Here is an 11,939-nt window from a genome sequence, read left to right on the forward strand (position 1 = left end):
TTTTTTTTTTTTTTAACTTAATGTCTAAATCCAGTTGTTCAAGAAGTACAAAGTTTTGTGGTTTTTATTTTCCTCCGCAGAAACACCCTGGCATCTGAAACAAGGCTTGTTGTAGGAAAAATTAATCAGGAAGAGGCAGATATATGCACAGATAATTTGTAAGCTTGGGACCACCTAAACTTAAGTTTCTACAGCACTTTTTACTTCATCTTGTTATCTATTTCTACCACAGCACGCATGTACATGCATGCATGCACCCTCCCCTCGCCCATAATCTGACCATAATGAATTTTCTGCCATAGTCTGAACACTATTATGCCAACAACCTTCTTACATGGCATTCTCTCTTGTCTTCAATGCCATTTCCCCTCCTACTAGGTCTGCAGGTCAACCTCTACTGATTCTTTTCATACCAGCTCAAACATCCTTTTTTTGTGTGACACCTTCCCTCTGGGGTAACATTACTATTTCCACTGTTCTCTACACAGCTCTCTTCTATACAATAATTCTCTCTTCTGCAATACTTTGTTTACCTCTCACATGACACTATAAATTACCTGAGGACTAGAACTATACCATATTCACCTCTGTACTGATATGTGTTATAATGTCTAACAGGTGGCAAGCACAAGATAAATGTATGCTTCTTTGTGAATCTGAGGAAAATAGTTAAAACTCACTAGAGAAACAATTTTGGTGTCTACTTCACTCTCAGGTCTTCTGAGGTCTTATTAGAACAGAAAGATCACTAAGTTAAACATTTAAAAAGCAACATCTCAAAAGCCAACAAGGCACAGACAATCTTTCATACTTTTTCATAAAGATTTAAATGCCACTGAAGGTAGGAAAGAATCTTGTTCTTACATTTGATAAATAAAACTCTACAGAAATTATAACAGCGGATTAGTATAAATTTAGATTAAAACTTTTCCTGTTGCATAATTTATCAATATCACATGGGAAAAATAAAAGCCAGGCAGAAAAATAACACATTTTGTATACCAACAAGTCAATATTGGAGGAAAGAAAAAATAGTCTTCAAGGGCAAAAATGGTTAAATATTTTCTTCCCATTTTTCTTTTGTTCCTTTTTTTCCATTTCACATCTCTACCCACCAAATCAAAAGAAAAAACAAAAGGTTAAAGATAAGGTCAGCTATCTGTATCAACATCCTTACCCCAGACAAGGGAAACCACCCAATTCAACAATTTTAGTTAACTTATTCATGTTATATACAGTTAAGGAATACCCTAATAGCTGTTTCAACCAACTGACCTAGAGACTCAGATAAACAAAATTATATCCATTCTGGAGCATACCGCCATAGATGTCATTAATGCTTTCACAGAACCTCTGCTGTGAATTACACTTCAAGTTATCATATGGTTATGGGCTCAAAGATGGGCTAGATGCCAAGTCATTTAAAGCCGATCAAGTAACATGAATGTGTGCCAACATTGTTTTACCTCATCACTACACTTTCTAAAAGACCTAACAATACTCTCGATCAGACTTCTTGAACTAATTGTTTTAGGAATACAATTCTGTACAAATATATCTTTAACTCTATCTCATTTTAACAAGGAAATAACTTTCACTTAATAGTTATTTTAGAAGTATTTGGAAGCATACAAATAAGAAAACATACTTACAGATTGTATATCTTGTAATGGTTTTTATGCTTTGAATCCAAAAACCTTAAAACAAAACAAACAAACAAAAAGCCACCATTAACAAAAATGAGCTAACATTTGAAATTACATTAATACTATTGAGAAAAACCAAGACAGATTCGATTTTTCCTAGTCTCAAATATCATTTAAGAAAAATAAAGAAACGTCAATAAATGTTCCCTCCATGAGTTTAAATTAGTAGTCATGTCATTCTTAAATAATTATTACATTACACAGATTTATACAATCTGAAGTAAAGCCAGAGCTTTTCATAGAATGAGTATTTTCATCTTTTCTCTTCAGACTCACATAATGAGGCTGAGTATTAAGAAACAACTTCTTTAAAAGGCAGTATTAGCATTTAGCTAAAGTTCACCTAGCAGCTCATAGATTTGCGAGAAAGTCACATGCAATCAAATATCTTAAAAATAACCCTGAAGTCAGCCATCATTTTCTTTCAAACTACAAACTTGTGATATTTAAAGATATAAGTAGTAACTATTAACTCTGTACAAAGTTTAAGTATTTACACATATATATTCTCATTTGACGCTCACAAACATCACATTTTACAGATAAGGAAAATAGAACTCCAAGAAATAACAGGACTTGCCCAAGGTCATACAGCTACTAAGTCAAAGAATCAAGACCAAAGCCTTAGCCCTCAAAACAATTAGTTAAGAAACCACACAACAACAATTACAGCCAAAACTATCATGTACTATATGCCAGGCACTACTTTAACTACTTTATATACATAAATTTATTTAATCTTATAAGGTAAGGTAACAGAAGAGTCAGAAAAGTCAGGCTGAACAAATAGAATAAATAAAATAAAAAGACAAATTGAAAACAGAAGGGAAGATTTTTAAAAAGTTAAAGTTCAGGAGGCTCAACATATGAATAGGAGAAGTTCCAGAGAAAAGAATAGAAAACATAGAAGAAAATTCAAGAAAAATAGCCAAAACTAAAGGATATGAATTTCCAAACTGAAAAAGATACAATGAATATCCAGCAAAAATGATGAAAATAGGCCTAAATAAAGACATACATATCTTAGTGAAATTTCTGAATACTGGTGACATAAACATAAGACCCTAGAAGCTGCCTGAGAAAAACAGGTTTCATAAAAAGAATCTGGAATCACGACATCATCCTTCTTAATGGTAACATTAGCAGCTAAAAACAATTGGGCAAAACTTTCTGACTATAAGGGAAAATTATTCCATACCAAGACAGACTATATAAATCAAGTGTAAATATATAATAAAGGTATTTTAAAATATGCAAAATCTCAAATAATTTTGCTTCCCATATATTCTTCCTTAGGGGGAGGTATTAGAAGATGTGCTCCACTTAAAAAAGGGTGGGGAACCATGAAAGAAAATGAGTTCTAGGAACTAAAGAATCTAACTCATGAGAAGGGAAAATAGAGTCCCCAGAATGGTGAAGGAACATCTCAGGCAGACAGCCATACAGCAAGCTTAGAGAACAACTAATCCATATTAGGGCAGGCCGGAAAACTCCTGGAGAAAAGAAATTTAATACCAAATGTGCTCAAAAATGTTGAGATTTATAAAACTGAGGGCAAGTTTAGAGATGAATTAGTTAAGAACAGAGAAACTAAAAATTAAAAAAGGAGGGGGCTGGTAGGAGATGAATAACAACTCAAGGGGGAAAAGAAAATGCAGGAAAAATCAGTCATAATATACCACATCACTTAACTGTGAATGGCATTTATCTAGTCAATCACATAAAAACCTAATACAAATATAACCAAAATCGCAACATAACTACTGGCAGGAAGGAGAAGTGGCGGGGGGAGTCTGAAAATATGTGTGTGGTGGGGGTAGGGGGGGAAAAAAGCGTCCATAAACTTGGATGTGAATAATTAATTATGTTACACAATAATATAAGTACTTGTAAATATGTCACTAATTGAAATGATATATTTTTATGTCATACTGCAGTTGCAGATATTGAAATATTTACAATCAACACTTCAAAACTGTCATTAGACCTGCCAAAGTTTTTTTTTAAACATGTTAATAACTATACCAGATATTTGGTTTTAAAGTATTTTCATAACTACTATAATCAAAACTAATATTTGTAATCCTATGAATTTTATTTTATGGATTTAAAGTCACTCTAAGAAGGGGTCCATAAACTTTACCAGACTGCCAAAAAGTTACATGGCGTAAAATAAGATTTAAGAACTCCTGCCGAGGGCAGAGAGAAACAAAGAAAAGTATTTTCTTTCTTGCCATGATGGATGTTAATAAACCCTGCAGAACTATTTGATTCTAGTATTTCATTTGTACAAATCTTTTTTTGAAGGAAAATATTTAAAGTATGAGTCACTTTTTATAATTCTTTATTTTTTAAATTTATTTTATTAAGTATTTATTTTTCAATTACAATTGACATACATTATATTAGTTTCAGGTGTACTACATAGTGATTAGACATTTATATACCTTACAAAGTGATCACCCCAATAAATCTAGTGTCCATCTGACAACATATATGGTTGTAACAATATTAATTGACTATATTCCTTATGCTGAACTTTACATTCCATGACAGTTTTTATAACTGGCAATTTGCACATCTTAATCCCTTCCTCTTTTTCACGAATCCCCCTTCCATCTGGTAACCATGAAAATGTTCTCTGTTACCTGAGTTTGTTTCTGCTTTGTTTGTTCATTTATTTTGTTTAGAGTCCACATATAAGTGAAATCATATGTACTTGTCTTTCTGTCGGTCTTATTTCACTTAGCATAATACCCTCTAGGTCCATCTACGTTGTCGCAAATGGCAAGATTTCATTCTTGTTTATGGCTGAATATTCCATTGTATATATGTACCACTTCTTTATCTGTTCCGTGTATCAGTGGACACTTACGTTGTTATTGTAAATAATGAACATAAAATGAATATAGGGATGCTTATGTCTTTTCAAATTAGTTTGTGTTTCTTTGGATAAATATCAAAAAATGAAATTCCTGAGTCCTTCTTTGGCCCTTGTTAAAGTCTTTGTTTTAAAATCTATTTTATCTGATATAAGTATTGTTACCCCAGCATTTTCTTCATTTCCATTTGCATAAAATCTCTTCCCATCCCTTTACTTTCAGCCTGTGTGTCTTTCAATCTGAAGTGGGTCTCTTATAAGTAGCATCTGCATGACTCTTGTGTTCTTATCTATTTGGCTACCCTATGTCTTTTGATTGGCGTATTTAATCCATTAACATTTAAAGTAATTGTTGACAGATATGAATATAATTCATATTTTTTATCCTTTTTTCCCTTTACTCTTAAAGAAGTCCCTTTAACATTTCTTGTAATACTGCTTTGGCAGTGATGGACTCCTTCAGCTTCTTCTTGTCTGGGAAACTCTTTATCACTCCTTCAATTCTAAATGATAGCCTTGCTGGGTAGAGTAATATTGTTTGTAGGTCCTTCATGCCAATCCCTTCTGGCCTGCAAAGTTTCTTTTGAAAAATCAGCTGACAGTCTTATGGGAGCTCCCTTGGAGGTAACTTTTTTGTCTTGCTGCTTTTAAGATTCTCTTTGTCTTTAACCTCTGGCATTTTAATTATGTGTCTTGATGTGCATCTCTTCGGGTTCATCTTATTTGGGACTCTGAGCTTCCTGAACTAGTATGTCTCCTTCCTTTGACAGGTTTAGGGAAGTTTTCCATCATTACTTCTTCAAATAGGTTTCCAATTACTTGCTCTCTTTTCTTTCTGGTACCCCTATGGTATGAATATTGGTACTCTTGATGTTGTCCCAGAGGCCCCTTAAACTATCCTTTTTCTTTTGCTGTTCTGATTGCATGTTTTCTGCTAACTTGTCTTCCAAATCACTGATTCAATTCCCTGCTTCCTCTAATCTACTGCTGATTATCTCTAATGTATTATTCCATTTCAGTTACTGTATTCTTCATTTCTGACTGGTTATGTTTCCTATCTCTTTTGCTGAACATCCTCATAACCAGTGTTTCAAACTCTGCATGTTGTAAATTACTTGTCTCCATTTTGTTTAGTTCTTTTTCTAGAGTTTTGTTCTGTTCTTTAATTTGGGAAATGCTTCTTTGTCTCATTTAGGCTGCCTCCCTGTGTTTGTTTCTATGTATTAGGTAGATCTGTGATGTCTCCCAGTCTTGGTAGAGCGGCCTTAGGTAAGTCCTTAGGTGTCCTGTGGACCCCAGTAGCACAGTGCCCCTGGTCACCTGAGCCAGGTGCTACAGGTGTGTCCCTTGGGGGGACTGTGTGCCCTCCTGTTGTAGTTGAGCCTTGATTGCTTTTGTCACTTCAATAAGAGGGACTGACCCTACAATGTAAATGTGAGCAGAAAAGAACGGTATTTTGGAGATTAACCATTCATTTAAATGCCTGCTGAAATAAAACGCGGGTATTACAGAAAGTAACAATCCAGAATCCTTAAAGAAAGTAACAATCCAGACTCTCTAAAACATATCCACAACAGTCGACATACAATTAAAATTCACTAGACATGCTAAACAGAAAAACATGACCCAAGATGAAAAAAAAAAAAAGCAGTCAGTAGATATGGACTCCAAGACAAACCAAATGTTAGAATTAGCAGACGTGGACTTTAAAGCAGTTACTATAAATAAATACAAGAACGTAAAGGAAAATGGTTACAGTAAGTGAAAAACTGAAAAGTCTCAGCAAGGATACAGAAACTATAAAAGACAGAAATTCGAGGCCTCAAAAGTCAACATCTGAAAAAGAAAAATCTACTACATGGTCTTAGCAGAAGATTGAAGACTGAAGAAGAAAGATGCGGCAGATTGTATTTTCCAAGAATGACTGCATCACCCATCCCATATGCTCTTCATACAACATAACATTAACCGTTCTCCCATCAAGTGGTGGACTCTATGGTTCCACCTCCTTGAACTTGGGCATAACTTTGTGATTTGCCTCAACCAAAAGAGTACGGCAGAGGTGACATTAAGTGATTTCTAAGGCTAGTTCATAAAGATGCCATGCACTTCCACCTTGGACTCCGGAACTTCACTCTTGGCACTAAATTGCCATGCTATGAAGAAGGCTAAACTAGCCTATAGGGAGAGACCACTTAGAAAGGCCAAGTACAGGGATTCTGGACAACAACTCAAATGAAGACCTAGATAATAGCCAGCATTTACCAAACATAAGTGAAAACACTTTCAATGATTCAGCCCCCAACTTCCTAACTCAGCTCTAGTCACTGAGACTTCCAAACGAAAGCCCCAGACATGCGAAGCAGAGACAAGTCACTTCCACCATGCCTGTCTGATTTCCCGACTCACTGAATACGTGTGTGTGTATGTGTGTGTATATCCTCTAAAACACACACACACACTCATACAGGCATAGCTAAAAATTCAATAGAAGAATTAAAATGGAATACCTACAAATATTCTATTAACTCCAAAGAGGAAAGGAAAAGAAGAATGAGCATGAATGAATTAATGGAGTGAACATAAATAGAAAGATGGTAGGCTTAAACAAAACAAAATATATCAATAATTAAATATAAATGAACTAAACACTCCAATTAAGAAAGTCGGTGATTACAAAGCAACTTCAAAATTGGCCTTCATATTCTTTTATGAAATGTAGTACATATAAATGTTTACATATACTTTTATATAAATTAGAGCGCTCTACAAGCAAACTAAAATACTATGTAATATTTGACTCTAAAGATTACATAAATCAAATATAAAACTCAATCTGGCTGCTCTATATGTTAATATCATGCCACTGAACTCACTCCAAGAGAGGAGAAAGAGTAGTTACAAGATAAGCTTTATACTGACTCTGAAAAGGCCTCAGAAATTCAGTTATTACTTTGGTGAAGTTACTGTGGTAACTGATCCTCTACCTCTTTAGACCTCAATCTGTCAGCACACTGAGTTGTGCTTTTCTTAAGGGACAAATTCAAACTCCTATTATATGACTGATTTATAAATATCAAAATAACTATTATTATGGCCATATATTTACTTGAAAATCTCAACTGCCACAAGAACTAAATTATTCATATCTTTACAACCAATTCAATATCTCACCACAAGCAGACCTCAAGGAGTGAAATCAGAATGCTGCTGATTAAATGTGGAATCAAACAAGATAAGTTAGTTAGTTAAATGAAGCAATTTTTACCAGACTAAGACATTTTGATATTTCCATCTCCACAACAGGAATGGTCTTGCCAAAAATAACTGACGTTCAGTGGCTAAGGCTTTCATTCTCTTGGCTGTGTTTTTTCCATGTTTCAATAGCTAATCAATCTTTCTTTCCAATGAAAGGCTTTATGTAGACAAACTCGATATATTCCACTGAATTAAATTTAAATCTTACTGTAAAGGGCTTAGAGTTGTTCTGTTTCTTAAAGGTGAATTGGTTTGTCTTTGCTTGGTGTCAGTACATACTGATGCTACAGTTTATATTTTTAGAGCATTATATCATTTTCAACTATTTGGGGGATTGATTTTCATCTAACAAATATTTATTGAGCACCTGCTATGTGACAAGCACTACTGGAGATACAGCAGTAACAAAACTGAAAGTACTCACAACCATAATCATAACAACAAATGCTGTCAGCTTGAGAGAAACTCTAAGTAGCAAACCCTTTTTTTAAGGTATCCAGTTCAGAAAACAGCCTGAGAACATTGGACAGCTCCTACTAATCCAAAAGTAGATGAAAAAGAAAAATTAGCAACTGAAAAGAAGGCAAAATAATTCCTTATCTGCTACATTTTTCTGTAGCTAATTTGCTATTTGGTAACCATATTTATTTCCTCTGCTGTATTCATGTTAAATCAACATTAGCTCTTAGAACCCTAATATTATACCTATCGTTGCTACTACTACTAAAAACATGAAATTGGATTGTTTTTCTTTTTAACATTCAAATCATCTCTGCCTTAACAACATTAAAATGTACAAGCTCCAAACATTCTAGTCCTTAACTATTTTCTCCCAGTCATCTTCAGGTTGACAGAATTAAGATTGATTATATATTCAATACAAGAAAAGTATCTGGTTGAAAATGTACTTTTTTTTTTTGAAAATGTACTTTTAATTAACACTTGCCTGTACAGTACTGCTTTCTCCTACATTACCTCAAGTTAAAGAGAAAAGCGAAAATAAAAGCTTAATACTAAATTCTACTCAAAGATAGTGATCCCTAGTACTAAAAAAAATTCCTCTCTTTTAAACAGGTATAAAACTAGAAGGAAGAGAAATAAACAGTGGAGAAAGTGACCCACTGAAAAAAGTAGAAACTATTAAAAATAACATGTATAAGAAACTGCCAAACATTTCTCCAAAGAACTTGTATCATTTTCACTTTACCAATGTAGGTGAGAGTTCCAATTCATCTATGTCTTTGCCAACCCTTTAGCCCTTTAAGCTTTAGCCATCACAGGAAATATGAAACAGAATCTCACTGAGTTTTCATTTCCATTTCCCTGATGGCTGACTTTTAATATCTTTTCATATGCTTATTGATCATTTATATCTTTTTTTGGTAAAGCTTCTGTTCATATCTTTTGCATTTTCTTTATGGGGTTGTCTTCATGAATTTGTAAGAGCATCTTTATACTTTGTGTAATTCAAGTCCTTCGTCAGACATATGCATTGTGAATGTTTCTCCCAGGCTGTGGTAGCCTTTTTATTTCATTAATGTTGTCTTTCAAGGAATGAAAATTTTAAATAGTGATGACGTCTAATCTGTCAATTTTTTCTTATATGGCTAATTTTATATGTACTGCCTATGAAATTTTGACTAAACCAAAGGTCATAAAGATTTTCTGTGTTTTTATCTAGAAATTTTATAGATTTACATTTTACTTTAACATTTCTATCCATAATTCATTTTAAGTTAATTTTTGTCTGTTATGAGAAGCTTAAGTCAAGATTCATTTTATTTTCCACACTGACATTTAGTTGTTTCAGTATCATTTGCTAATAAGAGTACCCCTTCCTCAATAAATTATCTTGGCGCCTTTCTCAAAAAGTGTATACGTGAGTTTTTCTGGAATCACTATGCTGTTCCACTGATCTATATCATATGACCTGGCAATTTTACTCATAGGTATTTCACTTACAGAAATGAAAATGTATGTCCACCAAAGTCTTGTACATGAATGTTCATAGCGGCTTTGCTCATAACAGATGTCCATCAGAGGTAAATGAATAAATTATATCATCTATACTATGAAATACTCAGCAAAAAAAGATTACTGATACAAGTAATGACAAGGATGAATTTCAAAAATATTATGCTAAGAGAAGCCGGACACAAAAGAGTAAATACTGTACGATTGCATTTATATGAAATTCCAGTACAGGGAAAACTTATCTATAGTAAGAGAAAGTAGATTTGGAGATTGTCTGGAAGCAGGGTTGGGGATTGATTACAAAGGAGCAAGAGGAAACTTTTTATAGTAATAGAAATGTTCTAAATCTTGATTTTGGTGATGTTTACATGGGTACATATATGCCCATTATATTTGACATACACACATATATGACATATGTTACAGCTCACTGAACTGCACACTTAAAATGGGTACATTTTACTGCATATAAATTATACCTCAATAAAGTTAAAGAGCAACATGATTTTAACAATTTGTAAAATGTAACCCACCTCAAAAAATCTCAAATTTCTTCTAGTTAATACCAGAAAAAGCAGTAGAAGACCACATCACCTTTACGAATTAGAGCTTTTTACAATGAAAAGCAAAATGGCACTGTCTAGAAGAGCACTTTCTAATAGAGCTTTCCACAATGATGAAAATATTCTATATCTGTGCTGTCAAAAACAGTAGCCACTAGCCACATGTAGCTATTGAGCATATGAAATATGACTAATACAAATAAAAATGAAAGAGTAAATTTATTTTATTTTAATTAATTTAAATATAAATAGCTACATGTGGCTATTGGACAGCCGAAGTCTAAGAGAATATATAGGTATAAAAAAATCCACTGGAACACAATACATAAGCCTCTTAGTAAGGTAATAGAAACAAGTATATTCTTGGAAAAGAGCATAAAATTGAAACAGAGGAAAGATACAGTAATAACTGGGGACTTCGCAACTGTCAAAATATCTACTGAAAAAATATTTTTAACTATATGCAGTTTTCTAACAAATTCTTGATAAGCCAGATGAATTTTCTTTTATCAGTAGATTAATAAAGAAGAGAACTATAACTCTGGATGTATTTCTAACTAAGAATGAAGAACAGGTTTGAGTGGAAATGCCAGGAAACAGGGAGAAAGTGTTCATATAATTTTAGAGTTCACGTCAGACAAGAGAGGAAATACTGGCACAGTTAGATATGATACAGATCAGTAAAACGGATTTCAAAAGCTTCATTTAAATAACAGGCTATGAATTCATAACTCAAGTGAAAAAGGAAAGGCTACAGAGAGACTTTAAAAATTAAAATTTCTATAAACAATTACAAATAATCTACAAAACAGGAAAAACAAAAATTATCTAAGAAGACCAGTCAACAGAGCTACAGAAAATTCACCCACAAAGTTCAGATTTAAAAGATATAAACAACAGGGGAAAAAAGGAAATATCCCAGATGAATACAAAAGAGTAGCACATATAAAGGAGCATAAAAAATGGGAAGGACAAAAGAAAAGGCTTGGAGTGGGGGAATGTTTAAACCAAAAGAACAATAATAAGGTAGAATTCTACAAATTAGCTGTATAATGCTAGAGGCAGAAATAAAGCAGGAACTCCTAAATTCCCTTTCCATTTCCATCTTCTATGTCCAACAGAATGCTGCTCTGATTCAATAACTCAAGAGTGTGAGTACATGGCATTTCTCTAGATTAAAAGCACTTTCTAAATTGCTATTTAAGCAAGGCTATTTCATATTTCTTAACAGCTAGCAACAGAAAAATCGTTGACATTCCAAGATTACACACATCAGTAAAGCAGATAGTAAGCAATCAATAATTCAGAACAGGTAATTCGCCAAGTTCTTTTTACCACTTCATCTGAATCTTGTAGTCATAAAATTAAAATGGCAAGAGAGGCAGGGCATTATAAAACTGTTTGAGTAGAGTATCACTAATTTCCTTTTTTTCCAAAGAGTTCATAAAAATAATTAAAGAAAAATAAACGAAAAAAATAAATAAGTTGAAGGTAGGGTCAGTACACATCTACAAATCAAAGAAAAAGTATGTAAGGCTAATAAACATCACAAACTTG

The 11,939-nt window shown here is 33.3% G+C and overlaps 1 protein-coding gene across 2 annotated transcripts in view; it reads right to left on the reverse strand.

Annotated features, from left to right (window-relative positions):
• The window catches only part of PTEN (phosphatase and tensin homolog), a 79,399-nt gene that overhangs the window by 33,072 nt on the left and 34,388 nt on the right, over nucleotides 1–11,939 (reverse strand). Inside the window, exon 3 of one of the 2 annotated variants that reach the window (XM_039871794.1) lies at nucleotides 1,653–1,697. The exons of the other annotated variant lie outside the window; for it this stretch is intronic. Coding sequence (XP_039727728.1) covers nucleotides 1,653–1,697 — 45 coding nt within the window. The remainder of the gene's footprint in view (nucleotides 1–1,652; nucleotides 1,698–11,939) is intronic. 2 annotated transcript variants of the gene reach the window in all.

The sequence above is a fragment of the Pteropus medius genome, unplaced genomic scaffold (genome assembly GCF_902729225.1).
Source record: "Pteropus medius unplaced genomic scaffold, Ma_sr-lr_union100, whole genome shotgun sequence".
NCBI classification, from domain to species: domain Eukaryota; kingdom Metazoa; phylum Chordata; class Mammalia; order Chiroptera; family Pteropodidae; genus Pteropus; species Pteropus medius.